General features: G+C 39.9%; 2 protein-coding genes across 3 annotated transcripts; one reads left to right on the forward strand and one right to left on the reverse strand.

Moving 5' to 3' along the window:
* Positions 1–824: 824 nt before the first annotated feature.
* Positions 825–8,170, reverse strand: LOC138193375 (solute carrier family 25 member 45). Of its 2 annotated transcripts, none has more exons than XM_069141376.1 (7): positions 8,143–8,170; positions 7,587–7,643; positions 7,458–7,501; positions 7,294–7,365; positions 6,993–7,181; positions 3,288–3,522; positions 825–2,937 (listed from the first exon to the last, which is right to left on the reverse strand). In XM_069141376.1, the coding sequence occupies exons 2-7, from the start codon at positions 7,621–7,623 to the stop codon at positions 2,657–2,659; spliced, it is 858 nt and encodes a 285-aa protein (XP_068997477.1). In that variant the 5' UTR covers positions 7,624–7,643; positions 8,143–8,170; the 3' UTR covers positions 825–2,656. The 2 variants fall into 2 exon arrangements, with proteins under 2 accessions (XP_068997477.1, XP_068997476.1); XM_069141375.1 differs by lacking the exon at positions 8,143–8,170 and adding an exon at positions 8,061–8,142.
* Positions 8,171–9,610: 1,440 nt separating this feature from the next.
* Positions 9,611–13,301, forward strand: mad2l2 (mitotic arrest deficient 2 like 2). Its single transcript, XM_069141311.1, has 8 exons — positions 9,611–9,925; positions 10,255–10,373; positions 10,479–10,550; positions 10,646–10,746; positions 10,852–10,946; positions 12,009–12,082; positions 12,240–12,332; positions 12,525–13,301. Exons 1-8 carry the CDS (start codon positions 9,886–9,888, stop codon positions 12,561–12,563), a joined length of 633 nt encoding a protein of 210 aa, XP_068997412.1. The 5' UTR covers positions 9,611–9,885; the 3' UTR covers positions 12,564–13,301.
* Positions 13,302–15,032: the final 1,731 nt, after the last annotated feature.

Below are 15,032 nucleotides of genomic sequence, written 5' to 3' on the forward strand. Positions count from 1 at the left end.
GTAGCCTACAAAGGACAAACCAAACACTGGCTGTAAAGGAAGTGTGTAATAACACCAGTTACTCTACAACGGCGTACTTGAGCTACCTATCAAATTCTACAGTACAGACAGTTAGTGCACCTCGTACCTGCAACAACCTTTCTAGGGTCCTGGAACCGTTTCAGGATCTGAACCTGTGTTTAGATTAGAGGAACCAGGGTGTGAATGTACTTTCTGAGCCTTAGTTTTTGGTTCCAAAAAGTACTTTAAATTCCTGGTGCAATAAGTGTTTAGTTTTGAGTTCTCCTGATGACTACACCGAGTGTGCAGTAGAGGAAATATCTGCCCACTGTTTGAATATTTTGCAGAAGACGGGTCCATTGGAGCAGCTGCTCCAAGGCACCATATGCTCCTCTCCGGCATAGAAGCAGAGCCGATGAACAGCCGGTGGCGGGAAACGAGGGCTGGAGATATGAGTCCACGTACTGTAGCTGTGGCCTGTCTTGGTTTGATACTAACAAATCACATCCCTGAGATGCCTACATATCCCAGTGTTCATGCTCATAAATTCTGGGGGTCCTAATTTGCTTTTTTCCCCCCCAGTAATTTAACAAATGTTGCAAATTAACTGGAACAAATTCTCCACCTGTTCCAGCAAAACCATGTTTATGAGAAAACTTGTGAACAGCTACAATTAACAAAACAAAAACTAGCAAGGAGCAACAGTAGTTTGTGGAAAGTGAACATATTAACAAGATTTTTACGGGTCTTAAATTTCCACCGTTGTGTCCCTATTGAAGTGTCTATCTCAGACATACACAGACCAGCAATGCAAATGTGCACACAATAAGCATTTAATGTTCAGTAACACACAACAACTAAACAAATGCTACTTTTTGTGGAGTGTGAGAACATCATCATATTATTTTAGCTTTTTCATGCCATTTAGAGAGCTCTGCTGCCTGCTATATAATCCAAGCACCTGCATCCACATATGAGAACATTACATTTTGGGTTTGCTGCACCTTACACTTCATTCTGCTGCACTTGGACCTGTCGTCCTCCCCAGTGGACACTTTGTTGTGCCATCCAGTGGCAGCAAAAGCACATTACACTTATTAGGATAAAAACATGAGTGCTGCAATCAATGTTAAAAACATTCTACAAACGAGATAAAAATGGAAAGTGTTCAAAACCTCATCAAATTTTATGGTCGAAACTTTTTTTTATTTGTACTTAATAACATTAGTAGTTTGATATGGAATATAAATTTTTTAAATTTTTTACAATAAGAAGCTGGAATATTGGAGCAAGAAAAATGTATACAGTCATAAAATGCTGAACAAACCACAAAGCTTTCAGACGTGTTGCAAAGTTTGCAATTTTGTCATTTTCAGGCATTAAAATAATACATTTTATACTTTTATACTTATACTGTTACACACTCTTGACTTGATTGTTTCATATAGTAAAATAAATTGATTTTCCCCATGTAAGAACAACTTTTCTTTCAAAAAGTACTTCCTGTTCAAAGACTTAGTTTTTACACTCATGTGGTCCCACTAATCCCTAACAACTAGAGGAACTTAAAAATGCATAATATAAATAAAGTTTGGATCTTTGGAGGTTTGACCAGCATGGATAGCAGCAAGTTAAAGTGACACGACTAAACAAGTTCACCCTCAACATTTAAACTCTCTGATGTTGAACCTTTTAAATGCCAAAGGTCAGGTAAAATAATCGTCCACCTATTTGTATATATTTATTTTTACCTGGCCTTCAGATCAACCATGTTTTTTTGTATCGTGTATTAGAAAGTCTGTTATTGTTAGAAATGAATGCCTTGAATTTTACATGTTTTGCTTTGAAATTGATGAGGTTGCTCTTTTACTCGGATACAAATCTGTCTTAAATGCAATGAATATATAACTTAAATACACATTCATTAAGTGGATTTGAGCTTAACAAAGATATCTTCAATCAAAGCCATTCAGACTTTAAAGGTCCCATTTGTGACACTTTTCCTGTGTTTTATTTGTCCATTTGTCTTATGTCCATAAGAAGATATTTTTGTGGTTTTAAGCACCTAAAAACCATCGCAGTATAGTTTTACATCACCTCGTTTAAGTTTATCTAAGGAGCTCTACCAAGATCAGGCTGTTTTGTGTCTGCGTCTTTAAGGCACACTGACATCAATAATCCTTCTTCTGATTGGACGACTCTTTTTTGAGTGACGCACTTCCAGGCCAACCACAGCCTACCCTCAGTCTACAGAATGAAAGATGTGTTTACTTCACATAAAGGTTTGGACAGTGGTTTCCTGCTGAGAGCGAACAAAGGACATGAGCGTGAGTTTGTGACATCACAAACTTATAGAAGTCCTTACGGCTCAGTTGCCGAACACGGTCTGCACCCATTTCTCTGTGGACTGTTTTTACATTTTCACAGTGTAGCACCTAAATCTGCTTCAGCAGCAAGAAAGAAATGAGACCTTTAAAATATTTAAAAAAAAACCACAAAATCAGTATTTCAGTTCTCATCACCTTGAAGCCGACATGGTTTCCACTGAAAACAAAGTAACCCTGGGAATAATGGACCTTTAGTGAAATTGTACATGTATAGTGTAATTATGATATTTTATCTTGAGTTGTGAATCCATTTACTGTCAAAAGTGACATCATGCTGCTGGCGGACACAAAATCTTCATCAGACTCTCGTAGCTGAGGAAGGTGACGGCGTTGACGGGGAAGGCTCTCAGACTGTTAAGTAGGAGGCCTTTGAAAAAGACCCTCGCTCCCTCCTCCCTGACGCTCACCCTCATGCAGTGGAGGACCCCGTTGTACTCCCGGCCGCCGGCCCCGGACATCTGGAGCCGAGCTTTCACAACGTCCATGGGCGTGGCAAAAGCCCAGGTCACCACACCAGCCACGCCGCCTGCCATCAATGTGGCAAAGGTGCCTGAGGAAAGGAAATATTTGCAATTTATGGAACTCTTTGAAGTCAAACTGAACAAAATTCACCTTCCTCTGGTCAGCAGTCAACACAAGGTTTTATAAGAATCATGCTATTTAAGAAGAAGAAGAAGAAGAAGAAGAAGAAAGACATTATTGAACTGGCAAGAAAGTCAAAAACATACCAAGTTAATTTGAAGACAAATTCAAATTCATCAAAACTATAAGAAACTATCAGGAGAAGTCAAAATTTATGAATATGACCTGTAATTTTACATCATATCTATTAATCTGTATCATTGTGATCCAGAGAGTATCATCATATTTGGACTTTGTGAGTCCGTTTCTGAAACTGACCTGGTTCTTTGCCGCTGTCAGTCAGAGCCTTACGAGTGACCTCATAGGGCAGGAAGTAGAGTCCATAGCAGGGTACGTCCCTCAGGGCGAGGGCCAGCCCTCCTCTGAACAGACCCCTGACGCCCTCCTCCTTCAGGATGACACCCACACAGTGTACGGGTCCCCGATATCGGGCAGTGGTTGTTTGACCCTGGAGACGCACCTTCACCAGGTCAATGGGGGCACAAATCAACACCTGGGAGCAGATGGAGGTAAAGGGTCAGTCCACTCAAAATATGCTTAGATTTCACATAAAGCTATAAAACAAACAAACACAACATATTTGATGAAAAGACATAAACCACAAGTGAATTGGTCTTACTAAGCACTACTGCCTCTGTAGGCTGATAAAGTTTATTTCTCTGTGTCAGCTCCATTTATTAAAACCGAAAAGCCACATTGTTTTGATCTATTAATAATATAGATGCATAATAATATATCTATTATTATTTGATACATTCTTTACTACTTTGTATGTATATTCTTTCAACAAGAGCTGGAACTGGCCGGCATTAAACATATAACATACAGTAAATTACAACATCAACATCAACGTCCTTGTTTGACTACAATAAATATCTGCTTCATTACACATTCATAAATAGTCATTCGTACTGCCTCTCTGTCAAATCAATGTGCAACCACACCTTGGCCATGTCACCAGGCAGGAAGAAGACGGTTCCTTAAGGACTTGTTTTAAATACTTCTTGTCCAATTGATCACACCAAGGCAACGCAAGGCAACGCAAGTTTATTTGTACAGCACATTTCAACAAGGCAATTCAAAGTGCTTCACATAAAACTATTAAAAGCACCAAAACATAAGGCAAAAGAAAAGGATATTTAAAAACAAAAACCAGGAACACTGGTTCTGTAAATAAACTGAACAGTAACCAGCCCTGTTGATGGTTCTATCATCAGCATGGAGTCGACCAACATGTAGACTTGGTTTGAGGACGAATTAGCCAAAGTAGAGCGGATCACGACTGACCAATCACTGTGCATGACTTAAGTAAGTCATCATTCAGGAAACAAAACACCACCAGATTTGATCCTCTTTGCTCTGAAAGTTGCTCTCAGCAGGTTCGTGAATAGGAGGAGACTGTCAGAAGCCCCCTGGTGGTCACAGAAGATACTGCAGGAATACTGACGAGGAGTCTTTAAAGATGCTGTAAAGCAAATTCCAAGATTTGCTTCTCAATACATTATATACGTGTGAAATGAGTTGCTGAAAACATGTGCAAAGCTTTTAAACTTTGTGGCACTGAAATGTGGAGTTAGACTGTTAAACAGTTTCTCACCTGTCTTGAGCTCAGGGTTTTTTAGGCGGGGCTAAAACCCAACCTATCTACCTCACGACAACCTATCTACGTCAAGACAACCTATCACAGACGGTTTATATAACCTTCTGCATGGCTCCTTCTCTCACACGGTGAAACGCTATAAAAGCCTGGAGCTCATTTACATAAGAGGTCGTCCCACTACTTCAGTTCTACTCCTGTCTAGTCAGATAGTTATTGTACATCAGCTGGCTGCTACAGGATGTCTCCCTCCACCTGCAAGTGCATCTTTCCTGGAAGCAAGAACCTCCAAAGCAGCACTGCATCGCTATTTAAATGTCCTACTGATGAAGAAAGGAAAAAGAGGTGGATTGATTTCGTGAAGAGTCTCATTAAAGACTTTAGGATTAACACCAACAGCCGCCTGTACAGGGACCATTTCATGGCGGATAGTTTCAACTTGGACCGGAGACGGACCGAGTTCACAGACACACCGCTCCTCCTGCAGCGGAGCCGGTCCGAGTTTCACCCTCACAGCCGTTCATCTTCCGCTCACACCGGCACCGTCCACCGCCGCCGGCCGTGTCCGCAGTTGGACCGAACCGCACCGCCGGACGTCTCCGCCGCTACCATCGGTGGTCTCGTCCACCACCGCCAGCAGTCCACCACTCAGAGTAAGTTCTGTACTTGTTATAATTATACTAGATAACTTGTCCACAGTAACTCTGCTACATTTAATCCGCGGTGCAAACCTCTAACGTGATTTTATTCGGTGTACAACTTTATTTTGGTGAAATGGGAGCTAATGTGTTAATTAGCTTCTATTGAGCTCGTAGCAGAGTTCAGAGGAAAATGCTCAGATAACCTCAGATTTTTTTATGAGTGTCCATCTAGCTACGATAAGAACTATAATATATGTAACTCTGTATTTTACATGTTGGGGTGATGGTGAACATGGACCAGAGGAGATCTAGTCCTCACGATTAATGAGTTGTTTTTTTTTTTTTTGTACAATTACCTGGTTACATGTACCGGTACCAGTCCGGATAAACAAGCCCGACTACATGTGGAGGAGGCTGTAGAGAGCAGGTGGAGGTGGAGGAGGAGGTGAAGGAGATGGTGGTAGAGGTGGAAATGGAGGTGGAGGGACATCAGTGGAAGAGAAAGACTTTCGGCTCGACCTGAGCAGGTTCAAAGTTTGAATTGACGTGATGTAATGAATTGATGTGATGTAATGAATTGATGTGATGTAATGAATAGATGTGATGTAATGAATTAATGTGATGTAATGAATTAACATGTGATGTAATGCAGCGTTGTGCATGTTGCAGTCCTTACAGAACTAAATCAACTCCTCCTCTCTTATTATCTCCACTATTGTAATGCAGGTGTGTTAGAAGTAGTTGGAGACTCACTGTCTGCTGTCTCTGGTGTCCAGTTTGACTCCTGTGTTACAGCTCAGGGGGACAAGCTTCATTTATATGCATCTGTATGTTTCACTCATTGGACAAATAAATTCTGATTCTATTGTGTTTTCCCAAAGCAGGCTGCTCCATCCAGCAGAAAGACAGAGTGCCAGTGGGACATCACGCATAAAGTCACCGAGAGGTTGGATGTCAGACGGACCGCTCAGTGGGGAAAAGAACTGCAGCCACAGGACTGTCCTACAGGACACTGAACACCTTCCAGCGAGTGGGCGGAGCTTCAGCTCCTTCAGGACACGCCCCCCCAGTCTCAGAGCAGAGAAGACTGATGATTTTCTCACGATTTCAAAGCCCAATTTAACAAACTTGTCTGTGTTTTTTTTCATTCAAATTTGGATGGTTAATTAACAACCCATACTTCTGCGGTGTGATGAACTTAAAACTCATTTTCATTTCTACTTTACAGCATCTTTAAGACTGACGGCTGCGATTCTGTCAGTGACAAGGTATGTTAAAGAATATTGGAAGAATCCTGTTTTAGCCTTTACTTGGATAACAAATCTGGCTAAATTTCCACTTCACAACTAGGAGTATAAAAACTGACATGTTTGACTGATACACTCCCCCTCTGGTTCATGGGTCAAGTCACCCGATTCTCGCTAAGACTTTTGTTCTGTAGGGTGTAATGTACATGGCCTGTAGCACTTTCTTTTCCCTAAAAAAATGTATATTCACACAACACTTGAAGTCATCTTAGAGCTCCTCCTCTCTTCATCTGCCCTTCAGAAAGTCGGGGACAACACATGCCACATGAAACTGGAAAAGATGGAGACTTTTTAACACCCTCATTTCCATCGCACTCGTGTTCCTGTGGAGCCCTCAGATCCGCACACACTGTTGTCACGCCAGTAACGTCTGCAGGTTTTTGGATGATCTCAGCCGGTTAACATCAGGTGATCTCACCTGCACCAGGCCCGAGAAGCAGCCGGCGGTAAAGACATGTCCAGCGGAGGCCGGCTTGCCTCGACTGCGGTCAGTGCGCTCAGACTGAGAGAGGTAATCCAGAGCGTTACTGTAGGAGCCGAACACAACGGAGTTGGTGATGCCGGTGGTGAGCACCGGAAAGGCCATGCCCTTGAAGAATCCACGGAGCTGAGGCAATAAAGGAAGTAAAAATGAGACACACGTCTGTATTTATTTTCTGCATTGTGTTTTCTGGTGGAGGCTGGAACTACTTCCTGCTGTGATATAATGTGACACGTACCCCTTCATTAGAGTATGTTTTAGCCACACAGTGGAATATCCCTTTATACACAGACTGGGCTTGTAGGCGAACCTACAAATGAAACATCAACAGTCTTGGAGAAAAACAAAACGACATCCATGCATGTTTCAGTGATGTTAACGGGTGTCGGCGTGACATCTAACCTTCACAGTGTCTAATGGATGTCCCACAGCGAGTCCCACTGCACCTACAATAACCAACAAGGCCTCGTTATTTCTCCACATGTTCTCCAGTAAATCTCAGGTTTTTGCTCCACTAATATTTGTGTTTACCTGAAACGCTTCCAGCTATAAATTCCAAAAAAGGCATGACTTGATCAATTTCACAACCTGCAAGAAGACCAACGTGTTTGAGCAGTTGTTAAGATAATGAATGAGAAAACAGCTTTGTGGCAGCTATAAACCCGGGCACAGTAAAGATAGTTAATATATGGCTGACTGTATGTGTCTATAAATGATCTGTGTTTGAAGGAAGGTCAATGTCCTTATAAACTGTCAAACTGAAGGCTCCTCACACAAGTGCTTCTTTAATAATTTGACCAAGCCTCGTGTAGAGAAATGAACATCACATGATGGATTATATTTCATTTAAACTGTTATTTTGACCTGTTTATCGTTAGAGTCCAATACTATCTTCAAACACGTATTTCGCGTGCAAAAAGCCGTCACGTTGCACGTGCAGATTATCATACGGGCCGTTTTTAAAATGCAAAAAAAAAAAGGTTTCTACAAAACCACCACGCCTACCTGACCTGCGCGTCACTTCATCTTTAAAACGTCCTCAAACAATCAGTGCAAATCACAAACACAACTCATGACTGATAGTTACCTCTGTCGACAAAACGTCACGTCATCAGGCACCAGCTGGATCACTTCCTGTTTGACACGGCGGCTTTTTCATAATAAAAGCAGTCTGGGGCAAAATCACGTTCCCAAATAAACTAGTATGGAGGACCAAAACTGCCACGGAAATAAATAAGTAGATTTATGACTCCGTAGATAAACAAATAAATATCCCATAAAGTTTTACATATATACATATTTACATATATATTTTCTTTTTTTTTTTTGTCTTCAAATCAATTACTTTTTTCTTAAATTTTCTATATAATTTATTCATTTTGAAAATGTATTTATTCCCCTCCCCCTTTGTTTTCCCTATTTATGTATTTTCCTTTTACATTTTATAATTTATTTAGATAATTTAAGATCTGGTTTACTGGAAAGTCGAGGTTGTCCAAGCAGCTGTCTGATGATTGGATGTGTACTGTGCTTGCCACATCTATTACTTAACCACTCCTTGTCAGGGTTACTTCACACAAGCCGTTAATATTTTTTACTGTATTTATTCTTACTACCCCCCAATTAATATTTTATAATTGGGCACCGTGACGTTTGCATTATATTAGTTTTATATGACATTTACTTCAGGCGAGTATCACTTTATTTTGAAGGTGAAATCCTGTAGTTCCTGTAATCGTATTTCATTTCGTTTGAGTTTGCTGGGAAACTTTAAGTTCCGCGAGTAAATTTAGGAGGAAAAACCTGTATTATTCCACAAATAGCTTTGTAAGCATTTGGCAAGATTTAAGCCAGAGGCTACTGAGGCTACTGAGCTGAGAGTACAAATTTCTGATGTGTTGCCCCGATCACACGGACACGGAATTATTTGGACAAAAATAAGTTTATTCTGTTGACTCTTTACTTTACATTTGAAATGAAACTGTGACTAAGAGGCTGTACTGCTGAACTTTTGGATTTTACATCCAAATTCCTTCAAAAATGTAAGGACTGGCTGTGCTGCAGAATATAAAGCACATCACCCCAGGGGAAACGGTCAATTGCTTCTCAAATGTAATAAATTTAAAAGGTGTTAACATGTAGTGAAGAGGAATGTATAGGCGAGAAAAATAATGGACTTTATAAGCTCTTGATCTTTCTATCAAAGCTAATTCAACATTAGCCAGTGTCTGCACAGTATTTCTCATAATCACACAGAGGAACTGATTTTGTTTCAGTGTTTTTCATAATTGTCACCGTACAGAAGAAATCTGCAAAAAAAAAAAAAAGATAATTTTGCAAGAAATTCACATCATAATTTTTTTGTGAAACAGCATTTAGTTCAGACAGAAATGTCCATAGTTATCGATATATTTGGCATCAGTTGGTCAAAAGATCAAACAACTCCAAGCATCACAAAAATGTCAAGATGCGTCCAAGCAACGTCATCAGCGGTGGACGCCGAAGCGAGCCGCTTGTAAACAACGAGTGACGTCAGTATAATGCGCGACGATGCAGCGTCGGTAACAGCGAGAACGAAATCCCCCGTTTCTGGTCGTGAAATTGTTTCTATCCAATTATTTTAAAATATACCGCTATTTTTTTTTCTTGTACTCGTCTGTAAACTCATGTAAAACGTACCTTTTAACCAGGGAGGTCAGAAGAAAGATACCAAACGGTTAAAAAGAGCCTGGAGATAAGAAAGCACTGACAGACTGCGCCTTGGCCAACGTCAGCCAGCTGGAGAAGAAATCACACAATTAAACAAAAAAAATAATAAAAAAAATAAAACATGACAACTTTAACGAGGCAAGACCTCAACTTTGGACAAGGTAAGGAAATACATGTTATCAATGGCATGAAACGAGCACTCGTGGGTCCCCTGTGGTGCCTCGTCCCCCGACAGACTAGTGTCAACACGTTCAAATGAACCTTACCAATCAATAAATAGATAATCTGACATCACATTCATGACGCAAAACATTTACTAAACCATCGGCATGTACTGGTGAGGTAGGAGGAGAATCAATCATTTAGTTCACTGTGTTACTTGATGCGACTCACACTAAACATAACACTACATTGCCTCTGGTTTACATGGGGTTTGGTTGGACGCTGTCGTAGAAGAAGTCTTATTTTCATATCGGTTGATCCTCCTCAGTGGTCGCTGACATCCTCTGCGAGTTCCTGGAGGTCGCTATTCATCTCATCCTGTATGTCCGGGAAGTGTATCCCTCCGGCATATTTCAGAAGAGGAAGAAATACAACGTCCCTGTGCAGGTACAGATTCATATCTAATTACTCTATGGGTCACGGTTTTTGAGCGGTGCCCTCCAGCTCGTATCTCTAACGCTCCTCTTCTGTCTCCTGTGTGATTATTTCCAGATGTCATGTCACCCAGAGCTGAATCAGTACATCCAAGATACACTGCATTGTGTAAAGCCACTCATTGAGAAGGTAAGATGTGTATTGAAGCTGATGGGTTAGTATTTGTGTATTTATGTTGGTGGTGTACTTGTATACACTGATGAAATCCTCCATTAACTTCCTAGAATGATGCAGAGAAGGTGGTGGTCGTCATCATGGACAAAGAGCATCATCCAGTGGAGAGATTTGTGTTTGAGATTTCCCAGCCTCCTCTGCTCTCTATCAGGTTTCCCTCCTCTTTTTATTCAGTAACACCTTTAAACAGCGTGGTTATTTTTTTAATACATTTCCAGAGTGATCGTGGTCACTGACTGTTGTTATGTCGTCACAGCTCAGACACACTCCTGTCACATGTGGAGCAGTTGCTGAGGGCGTTCATCCTGAAGATCAGCGTGTGTGATGCTGTTTTAAATAATAACCCACCAGGTAATGTCACTCATGATTACTTGAACACATTATGCACGTTAGATACATCGTTTTCTATGTTCCCTGCATATCACTTTTAAACTCCTGAATCTTAAAGTAAAGATCTTGAAATGATTCGCTCTGATTCCCGACGTGATTCAGGGCAAACGCAGTATCAGCAGCTCGTTAAACTCGTCCACAACGGCAGCGCCCAAACTTTTTACCTACTTTTGTCAATTGGGAATGTGTTAATTGATTGACTTGCTAGCGTCAGAGTACTCCTCTTCCAAAAGGATTTAGATTGATAGACCAGCAGCTATATTGACTTCTTATTCCAGCAAAAACACAGGAAAGGTAACTCTATGAGGCATTAATGAGCAGAATATCTCACAAGAAACTGAATTCAAATCATTTAGATATGAATTTGAATCACTAAACTTGAATAATTGCACTAAATCACTGAATCTGACATTAGTTTATTAGTTTGCAACAGAATTCCAATAAACTTAAAACTAAATATAATAATTAGATAATATAAAATTATTTTAATTTGTTCTGAAACTGTATTTCAACTCGGTATACTTACACATTCGCTTCTCACAATTCAATTACAGTTTCCTCACACACACATCTAGTCATTGAGGAAGATAAATGAAGTGCAGATTCACAGAACAACTTTTTATCTTTTGGAAATTGTATATAAATGGTTAGAGATGTACATTTTAGTTTAGTTAGCCGAGCGTTATCATATTGACCGAAACGTGGCTGTGCTCAAATTTATCTGATCAAACAGCTGCATTTATGCTATTACTTGTATACGTAAAGATCCTTCTTATAAAAGGTGTTATTCGGGGTGTAAAATTCTCCGGGCTCCCTATATAGAAGAAAATTCAGTCTCACAGAATAAGACCACGAGGAAGTGAATTACTTTCAGTTGTTTGAGCTGAAAGTCCAGGTACTGGAGAATAAGAAGAGAATAGGACTTGTAATGATGAGGATTTAAGAAGATTATATGACATGTAAGTGGTATTTGGGAGGAGATGTGAATCAGGGATTTATCTGTTCTCTTCTTCTTTATCACAGGTTGCTCTTTTACAGTACTGGTACACACCAGAGATGCTGCTACACGCAACATGGAGAAGGTTCAAGTCATCAAGGTGTGCTGTTAAAACACAGCAAACTAACAAATTAACAAATGATGCACAAAGAAAGCAGCCTGTTTCTCTCGGTTGTGTTGCAATCGGCTCCCACAGGATGTAAACTCAGAATAATAAGGTGCATGTGTTGGTCACATTTGTGCATTTGCCTCGTCAGGATTTTCCATGGATCGTCGCTGATGAGCAGGAAGTCCACATGCAAGAGCCCAGACTCATTCCACTGAAGACAATGACATCGGATATTGTAAAAGTGAGCAGAGAGATTTCCCTTCTTTAAGTCTGGACGCGTTCAAAGACAAACAGACACTAAAATAAAGTTGAGGTTTCATTTTGATGATCAGTGGTGCCAGATTTTGTGAGTCTGTTTGTTGAATTGTCTTTAATGCCATGTTCACATTTTTCTGTTTATGGTCACTGATGTTTGGTTGTTTTCCTTGAACAGATGCAGCTCTATGTGGAAGAGAGAGCCCAGAAAACGTAGGTCCTTCCTCACTTTACAGAAGTTACTGATATGGCTGTACGAGCTAACCTGTGGGGAATCATGAGCAGGATGTGAGGTGTGTTTGTCAGATGCAGTCATTGTGCTGCAGGTGGTGTTAAAGGGTCGTCATCTATCTAGTCCAGACAGTTGGTTGATTGTATTCCATTTAAATGCATGAATATGGTTCTGGTTTACTGACATGTGTTGTGTTTTATTGTTTTAAATGCAGAGTTTAAGCGTATCATGATTTAACACAATGATGGTAAAATTCATTTATTCGGAAGCAGAGCAGTTTTACAACGACATCCATCAGCACCTTCAGTCAACAAACACTTCACTGTGTTCCCCTGTTGAAATATTACCACTCTGTCTCTCTTTGTCAGGATATTGTTTTTCCCCATAAAGGCTATCGTTTACCTCCACAGGGAGGTCAGAGGTCAGTCCATCTCACTGTGATTATTGTAGTGTCTGAAGCGCTGGTATCGTCATGCTGAGGTCTCTACAGCAGCATCTATCAGGGATACTGTGTTAGAGCTGCAGTTTAAAAACATTTAGTTGAGTTCCTTTCTGTCCAATAAAATCATCTCTGTACATTTGCAACCACTGGGAATGCTCCCCTCCATTGTTTCATGATATGAATGCAAAGTTATGCTGTTGCATTAAATGTTTTCCACTCATAGCAATGTGATTTAACACGTGAAACACTATTAATTGTAATAAAAACCCTCTTTTAAAGCACCAGCTCTAAAAATCTCTTGTCTTGTATTACACTAAGACGGTCGTTGAATGACCCATGGTAAACAAATCCATACACCTACATGGAGCGGACGCCTGAAAGTCCTCACACCTCTCGAGAGGATGCTCACTAAAGATTATAACTTGAAATTCAAGTATTCCCACTACCACCTGAACAGCCAGTGGGCTCACAGCTTATGATATATTTCAATGCCTGATACCAGATTTAGTGTCTACATAAAACAATAACATGGTCAGAATGTTACATTAAAATAAGACTAGATGTTTAGATTTTCAAATAACTGAATTTTGTTTAAATAATGTAATTTAAACAGCAATTCTCTTGAAAATTGAAGCTCAAACTAATTTACAGTAAAACGACAATATAATGTTACATTGCAGATGTGACTGCAAAAGATATTACTTTTAGTGCAGTTTAGTCCCGGCCCGGCACACACAGCAGAAAACAGAAACATGTTGCTGGGCATCAAATTCCAAATGAGCAAATGTTTTTCATAAAACCAGAAGATTTCTCAGTTTCAACATTTGATATGTTGTCTTTGGTCTATTTTCAATTAAATGTGTTTACATGTTTTGCAAATCATCACATTTAGTTTTATTTACATTTTACACAGCGTCCCAACTTTTGTAGAAACGGTGTTGTAGTATGAAAGAATGGGTTCGTCTGTTAGCCAGACAGAAGATGCAACAAACTGCTGAAGCTACGGTGAGACGAGTTTACACAGTGTTCAGAACAAGCAGCATATTTAAACAAGAGCAGAAGGACTGGATAATGAAGTTTATATGGTGCGGAAAGGACAGATTGAAAGACCAACTGTTGCAAACATTACTCAGTGATCCATTACCTTCATATCAGCCAAGCCAACCAAGACAAACAGACTGCTGCAGTTTACAGAATCATCAGTGGATCTACAGCCATCTCTGAACATGTCAGTATCATGACAAAGTGAGTCTGTTTTACAAAAAGGATTTAATCTCCAGTTACCAATTTGTAAAACATTGTTTCAGAAAGTTTCTCAACGTGGGAAAGCAAATCAAAGATCTAATAAATATAGTGAAATCAGCATTGTTATAAACAGGAAAAGCAGCCATTCAGTAATATTATTAAGTATTTAAATACATAATATTTTACAAACCTCTACATAACTTAATTGCCATATATAAACTATGATGACATAGTGAGCTATAAATTCCATCAGCAACACTTTAACTGCAATATTAATATGAATACAGAATTTCAGTCCTTTCTGATCAAAAAAAAATAAAAAAAAATACACATCTGGAAGAGAAAAGAGAGATTTTCCTTTAGCTTAAAAAAAAAAAAAATCTGAATTCTGTGCATTCTGTTTTGTGCGTATTTTGTATGAGAATATTTTCTAGTTTTATCTAAAAGCTCTTTCCCTCCTGACGGGACTCCACTATGGACACCGGTGAACGTAGTATCCTGTCAAGTATCCCAGGATGTACATGGATACCAGTGCAGCGACGCCTCCTGCTGCCTTCACCACTGTCCCAATGCTGCCGACACACACGGTGTTGTAGATCCTGTGGATGTGATAGAGAGGGAGGCGGAGTCAGGTCGAACAGCCACTACTGTCAAGATTATTTCATTGTCACTTTATTCCCACTATTTTTTTTTAGGTTGTTCTGATTTTACAAAGATGATCAGCGCTATAGGATTCATGTGATTTACGATGTGTGATTTCTATTTTG

The sequence above is a fragment of the Embiotoca jacksoni genome, unplaced genomic scaffold, assembly GCF_022577435.1.
Source record: "Embiotoca jacksoni isolate LCO1_2020_lvr unplaced genomic scaffold, fEmbJac1.0.p SCAF_9, whole genome shotgun sequence".
Lineage (NCBI taxonomy): Eukaryota > Metazoa > Chordata > Actinopteri > Embiotocidae > Embiotoca > Embiotoca jacksoni.

Coding starts and splice junctions, on each gene's coding strand:
- mad2l2 (XM_069141311.1), top strand. CDS start 9,886: ATGACAACTTTAACGAGGCAAGACCTCAACTTTGGACAAG. Junction 9,926..10,254: donor AGACCTCAACTTTGGACAAG/GTAAGGAAATAC, acceptor GATCCTCCTCAG/TGGTCGCTGACATCCTCTGC. Junction 12,333..12,524: donor TGACATCGGATATTGTAAAA/GTGAGCAGAGAG, acceptor TTCCTTGAACAG/ATGCAGCTCTATGTGGAAGA.
- LOC138193375 (XM_069141376.1), bottom strand. CDS start 7,623: ATGCCTTTTTTGGAATTTATAGCTGGAAGCGTTTCAG. Junction 7,366..7,457: donor ATCCATTAGACACTGTGAAG/GTTAGATGTCAC, acceptor TTTCATTTGTAG/GTTCGCCTACAAGCCCAGTC. Junction 7,182..7,293: donor AAACATACTCTAATGAAGGG/GTACGTGTCACA, acceptor TTATTGCCTCAG/CTCCGTGGATTCTTCAAGGG.